At 42.8% G+C, this 7,199-nt stretch overlaps 1 protein-coding gene across 1 annotated transcript in view; it reads left to right on the forward strand.

Moving 5' to 3' along the window:
- The window catches only part of LOC101848256 (discoidin domain-containing receptor 2), a gene marked incomplete at its 5' end in the record, with an annotated part of 57,733 nt that extends 51,735 nt beyond the window's left edge, over positions 1-5,998 (forward strand). The window contains 3 exon segments of the mRNA XM_035973336.1: positions 1,376-1,573; positions 1,922-2,156; positions 2,495-5,998. Of these exon segments, the coding sequence (XP_035829229.1) occupies positions 1,376-1,573; positions 1,922-2,156; positions 2,495-2,827 (766 nt within the window).
- Between the last annotated feature and the right edge of the window lie 1,201 nt (positions 5,999-7,199).

Genomic DNA, 7,199 nt, shown 5'->3' on the forward strand with positions numbered 1-7,199 from the left:
ATTTTTTTAATATATTTTTTTTTGTTAAGTGTTATTTTTGCTTTCGTAACTGCATAAGGTCATGTGAGTGTGTGGAACACATTAAACATAATATTTAGTTTTGATAGGAATTAATTTTGAATTGTGCCTGGGTGGCGGCCGAAGCCTACTCTTATCAATTTTGGACCACCAAGGGATCGTAAACATGCACAACTTGCACACGCGACCTCTGAGATATTTCGCCCTTATCGAAGAAGGCTAGGTGTTATTTCTTACCTATCATAAGATCAGGGGTGTGGCTGAAAGTCAGCAGTAAAAAGAAGCCAAGGAGCAGCCGTAGAAAGGCTGCTGAAAGAGTCAGGAGCCCAGAGGAGGGGGCAAAGTAGATGAGGGGGTTGGGGCAGAAAGTGGATACGAAAGCAGACAACAGAACATGTTTAGAGAGAACAGGAAAGGAAGTGAAAGGAGATAATTTTAGAGAAGAAAATTTTCCGTCAATGTCCGGATTCGAACCTGGTACCTTTTGAATGAGAGGCGAACGCCATAATCCCTCCACCACGAGAGCCCCCCAGACCAGGGTCTAAGTTGTTGAATTTTACGCCCGTTTTGAATCCCTGTGATTTGGTTATGTGAGAAGAGTCTCGGGTGTCAGGGCTGAATTATAATGATCACGGTTTGTGAAATTTGGATTGAGGATTTTGGAAACCAGTTTTAAAAGCCTTTGATTTTGCTTCTACTTATGTTAGTAGTATGAAGTACGGCTGTGGTCAAGCTAGTCACCTATCAGCCGTTCGTTGCTTTCGTTCGTTGCTTATTCCTTCCTGCATGTTAGGAGTTTATTTTCAGGATATTTGACGGCTATAACAAATATACAATCTGGCATGCGCCTAGAAAAACAGACAGGACGTGGGAATCTTTTTGTTATATTTGAATTTTGCGATATAAGCTACATATTATACGAAGCGTATTTTTATGTAACAGTAATAAATCAGGACCTGAAAATATATTTGCTGTACAGATATTTCGTTATGTAGACTACACGTTTTCCAGTAATCTGAAATCTTAAATTGTTTGGCTTTGTTTCGTCATCAGTTACTTATCATGATCAATACAGCTGTTCTCACGGGATATCCGTTAGCCATCCACAAAAATAATTTGATCATTTATGATTCCAACTTTTTTCCTCCCCCGCCCCTCCTCCTCTCCACCTTCTCTCCACCTTCCCTCCTTTTTATCCTCATTTTCTCAAACACCCCCCCCCCCCTCTGGGGGGCTCCTCCCCCCTACCCTCCCCCCTACCCTCCCCCCTACCCTCCCCTCTACCCTCCCCCCTACCCTCCCCTACCCTCCCCCTTACCCTCCCCCCTCCTCGATCCCTCCCCTCCCCCCCACACAGAGCTGACTTCCACAAGGAGATCAAGATCATGTCTCAGCTGAAGGACCTGAACATCGTGCGTGTGCTGGGCGTGTGTACCCAGGAGGAGCCGCTGTGCATGGTGGTGGAGTACATGAAGTACGGCGACCTCAACCAGTTCCTCATCGACCATGAGCCCGAGAGCCCCGTCGCTCAAGCCACCAACGCTAAAACTCTCAGGTACACATTAGATCTAAACTCTCAGGTACACATTAGATTAAAAACTGTCTGGTACACATTAGATTAAAAACTGTCTGGTGCACATTAGATTAAAAACTGTCTGGTACACATTAGATTTAAAACTGTCTGGTACACATTAGATCAATACTCTCAGGTACACATTAGATCAAAACTCTCAGGTACACATAAGATCAAATTGCCGCGGTTCCAACTTTGTTCATCTCATTACCTTCTCTTCCTTCTCTCACTCTCTTACCTTTCAAGATAATAATATGATAAAATTGCCGTTGTTCCAACTTTGTTCATCTCCTGACTTTCTCTTCCTTCTCTCCCTCTGCGTGTGCCCAGCTACGGCTGCCTGATCTACATAGCCTCCCAGATTTCCTCGGGCATGAAGTACCTGGAGTCGCTGAACATGGTTCATCGGGACCTGGCCACACGCAACTGCCTGGTTGGCCATCACTTCCTCATCAAGATCTCGGACTTTGGCATGAGCCGCAGCCTGTACACCTCCGACTACTACCGCATCGAGGGCCGCGCCGTGCTGCCCATCCGCTGGATGGCCTGGGAGAGCATTCTACTGGTCAGTAACCTTGGGGGGTTCAGGACGCTTCTGTCGTGTGATGGGCCGCGGTGTTTGTTTTTTTGTTTGTTTGTTTGTTTGTTTGTTTTTGAGAAAGCAGGAAAACACTTTTGATGCTCACTACTGAGACCAATCAATTACGTAGCTTTACCATTTTGAAAACTACTATTTCGGAGGTAGATTTGTCATCCTGCCTTTGACACAAGAAGAGTAAGGGTAATAATACTGATAGTGTTACAAACCAATAAAATTTTTAAAAATTTGATTTTGCCCCATTATTTTGCTCTCGCTTGGGACAGCAGTATCGGCGTGTCTTAATTCTCTGACTTTTTCTCCAGGGTAAATTCACCACCAAGAGCGACGTCTGGTCATTTGCCGTGACCTTGTGGGAAGTCCTGACCTTTGCGAGAGAACAACCCTTCCTGGCACTGACCGACGAACAAGTCATCGAGAACGCCGGACACTGTTACCGTGACGACAACCTCCAGACCGTGCTGCCCATGCCCGTGAACTGCCCCAAGGAGATCTACGACCTGATGTGTGAGTGCTGGAACAGGCAGGAGAGCGTGCGCCCCACCTTCAGGGAGATCCACATGTTCCTGCAGAGAAAGAACATGGGCTACAACCCCGCCGAGGAGAAGCTGGGCCAGATTACGGTCCCTATCTGCTGATAGACTGCGGAGAGAGAGAGAGAGAGAGAAATAGATATAGATTGTGTGTAGGGTGAGACGTTCTAGATATTGCGTAGACCCAGTGATGACTGTGTGTGGTCAGGTGCTCTAGAAATTGTGTAGACGCACTGATGGACTCACACTATCTGACGAGGTGGATAGATGAAGATGACAGGGGTTAAGAACTCTGTGAAGTGGTTGATGGACAATCATTGATATCGCGGCTGACGTCTTCATGACCTTGTTTCCCATGTGGAGATGACAGCGTCATGGTCTCTGAACTACGACAGCTGATGTGAATGTTTTTGTCCTTTTGGGAAACTTTTGCTGATTTCTACATGATGTTTGATGAACACTGAAAAGTAAAATACGCGAGGCTAAAAAGCATTACGGTAGTCTGGTTGGTATAGAACACTTTGTATTTCCTCGTTCATTTTCTAAATGTGTTGCTCCTTCACTTTCTATGTTTTCTTGTATGGAAATTTGTTTTTCCTTGGCCTGGACAAAGATGCCTCAATGGGTCTGATTGTTACGACGGATTTATTTTCTCCGGCTCCTGTCTGAGTTGTTTTGTTTTTTTAAAGGAGATGTCACATCAGGTGATGGACACAGATGATGACACAACTTGTGGCTGACACAGACAATGACACTCACTCCTACAAAGACAATGTTAGAAAGTTGTTACTTCTGTCTGACTGCCTCATAGCTGCAGTATATCTTTGTGTGGTGGCTGAAACCTAACCTTTTGTTACGTTAGCTTGAGAGGACGAGAGTGAACAGGGAAGGGATGAAAAAGAGAGAGAGGGAGAGGGAGAGGGAGAGAGAGAGAGAGACACAGAGAGAGAGACAGAGAGAGACAGAGAGAGACAGAGAGAGAGAGAGAGAGAGAGAGAGTGAGAGATGGAGAAAGCAAGTGGAAAGACAAAAGGAAAAAAAGATAGAACCATCTGCCATTTTTCAAAAGCCATGGATCGTCAACTTCAGTTGTTGTTTCGTACGGTGTTCCAAGTGGTGACTGACCTTGAAAATGCTAGTAGCCTGAGTATTGCACTTGCTACGCTTCGCTTTGGAAAGCTTTAAGACTGCCGCTAACGAGTCCCGCTGTGCTCTCTTGCTTCATTCTTTCAGTGTGTTGCTTCTTAATGCCAACTTCTGTTTGGTATTTGTACGCAATTCAGAAGGAAATCTTTCTGAAATGTCTATAATTTTGTGAAAGAACCTACGAAGACTTTCTCAATAAAGGATGGAGTGGTCCGAAGACTTTCTCAATAAAGGATGGAGTGGTCTTAACTGATAGAGAGAAATTGCCATTGTCCAGACACTCGTGAGTACTCCGTGCTCAGAAAGCTTCACTGGGTCTTGCAACAAACACAGAAGTTTGGTCTCACAGACCTGCCCCGTACTGTGTTGTTACAGAAGTGGAGCGCGCTCATATGACCTTATGCAGTTGCGAGCGCCATAAAACCCTGTACTACTACTACAGAAGTGGACAAAAGGCTATGTCCAGTCGCCGGGCACATGTTCCGGTGCCTGTTGTACACAACGTTGGATCTATGGATGTGTCGAGTGCTTTCCTTACAGATGGATCCCCATACACAGCCTGCGTTGAAAAGGACGTACTCTTCCACAAGACATTATGTGCCAGAGTTCAAGCTGGTGAATGGAGTATCAATATTTTGTTAAAGTTGAAGGTGATGTTGATTAGATGGTACTTATGTTGGTGACTTTGATCATAATGATGATAAGAATGATGATTGTGAGGATGAAGATATGCTACAATTGCCATGATGATAATCATTATGATAATATCACATGATTATTGCAATGATAATTGTTAGGAAGATATTTTGCTTTCTTCTGTAGCATGCAATGATACATACACAAAGTTGAGAAGCTGTCTGAATAGCCGGTGTCTGTCATCTGGAGCATGTTTCAGATCTAATTCCTTGTATATTTCTTGACACGGTTTTCTGCCTGTAAAGACTTGCAAACTGCAGGAAGCTCTTACATATTGTCAAATTCCTATAGCCACTATCATGTGCCAAACTGTAGCCACCAGCCACAGTAGCCACTGAGTCATATATAGGTGTGCTCACACACTCTTGTCCCATAATTTGACACTCGTAGCATGACGGTAGCCGTGAGTTTACTCGGATTCTTTTTCTCTGAACTGATCTGAAGAGATGACAGGCTTGAGGCGTACGTACAAGCAACTGTCCCTCCCTGGGAGGACTGCTGATGGGGAGTGGTGTGTACGTCACGACGTTCTTGTTTGATACTGAGTGAGAGTGTTGTTGGTTATGCTACGCCGTTCTCTTACTGACGACTATTTCACTTGCGACGTGCCTGGCACGAGACTGGCACATTCTAAAAATAAACATCGATTAAGCTGACCTTACCTCAATTGGACGTATTTTGTGAGACAGATAATTTTTTTAGTAGACTTACATATTTTCCACTTTGGTAACAAAAGTCATACTTTTTCTCAATTAACGTTATTTTTATGAGCTTTGATTGTCGTGTTCCATCATTTTACATTGAGTTAATGGAGAATATTTGCTTGTAAGATAGCAAATAATTATGTATTTGTATTATGTTATGACTGACAGGCTCATTTCAGTCATTTGTATGAAAGATTCATGGAAGAATAGTGCACACTTTATCTTTGTCGTTTTTCTTCTCATCTTTTAGAAAGTTCAACCGTAGTTCAGGTTATTGTTCATTTTTTCTGTCTTTAATCAGTTTGTAGTTTTATATTATCATAATTTACTGGGGGGGGGGGGGGGGGGGGTTCTCCACGGGAAAGATAAATGGGAATGTAAGAGATGAAGAGAGTTGACGGGGAACAGGAAACCTTCTGGAATCATCTCCTGTGATTGAGATTACAGGCAAAGTTCTTTGTTCACAGTATGGAACTCACTGAAGTTGAAAACTTGAGTAATCTTTTCTTGAAGTTATCAAGATTTGACCACAGTCTCAGATTTCTAACGACATATTAGAAGGTAGTTATTTGAGAACATAAAAAAAAATAGATGAAAGAATCTGAAATTGCCAGTGTTCTCATTCGGAGAGAAAAAAAATGGATAAACAGGACAGACAGAAAAGAACAGCATTGTGATGTAATTTCACAATTTTGTTGGATTATTTCTTTGAAAAAAAAAAAAGAAGAAATATGAGACAAGTTTGTCAAGCTGTCCTGTACGTATTTGAGAAATGATAGAATTGTAACCTTGACATTGGGAAGCTTCTGTAGCCTTGACATTGGGAAACATCAGTCTTCATTCTTTTACATTCTTGTTATCTTTTCCATCCCATTTTCTCACCTGCTTGGTTTTATGTAAGTGTTTTTGTGTTTGTCGCAGATGGGAAGTATTTTGTTTACAGTTGAAGATAACCATTATAAATATATAAATACAATACTTGTGAATATCTCTATCTATGAAGTTGCTGCTTGCTTAAGAGGGTGACCCCGGCCTGTGTGTGTTCCCTGCCAAACTACAGCATTTCTCTCCACAAGGCATTCTTGTCGCTGTGTGTTTGTGTGTGTGTGTGTGTGTTTGTGTGTGTGTGTGTGTGTGAGAGAGAGAGAAAGAGAGAGAGAGAGAGAGAGAGAGAGAGAAGAGAGAGAGAGAGAAAGAGACAGAGAAGAGACAGAGACAGAGACAGAGACAGAGACAGAGAGAGGGGAGGGGGGGGGGGAGAAGCTTTAAACATGAATATGTTTTCATGTACACAAGAAGTTAAATTCTGACAAAAAAATTTTTTAAGTTTCTAAAACCCCTAAAAAGTTCAAGCATAGTAAGTTTGTGTCACAGGGACGTGCTAGATTCTTTGTTCCTAGACTGTCTTCTATTTCCTCTAATGTGACATGAGCTGTAGCAGCTGGGTGGTGAGTCAGCTCATTCATGTAGTTTGTAGTCTTCTTTGTGGGTCAACTCTCTCATATAGTGTGTAGTGTGTTGTCTTCTCTGTGAGTCAACTCTGTCATATAGTGTGTACTGTGTTGTAGAGCTGGGCGAAGAATTGAATCCGGAACCGATTCCCACGATTAATGCTACGGAAGAAAAGTTCCGATTCCTTTTTACGCAAACCAACGGTTACCAGCTACCTTAATTATTCAAATGTTTTCTCTTTTTTTTTTTCAAAATGTATTTTTGAAAAATAAAAATCGATGCTTCCTCGTGTTCCAAAATCAAGGTTATCCTAACTCCCGAAGATGTTCGGAGCCAACCAGGTAACCATTGGAAGAAATCACATCCTTAGGAAGTGAGTAATTGGGATTGGAGTCAATTCCTACGATTCCTAGCTTTTATTAAAAATCGGGAACCTAGCCGCCCAGCACTACGGTGTTGTCTTCTCTCTTCTCTGCCGG

The sequence above is a fragment of the Aplysia californica genome, unplaced genomic scaffold (genome assembly GCF_000002075.1).
Source record: "Aplysia californica isolate F4 #8 unplaced genomic scaffold, AplCal3.0 scaffold01145, whole genome shotgun sequence".
In the NCBI taxonomy this organism is placed as follows: Eukaryota; Metazoa; Mollusca; class Gastropoda; order Aplysiida; family Aplysiidae; genus Aplysia; species Aplysia californica.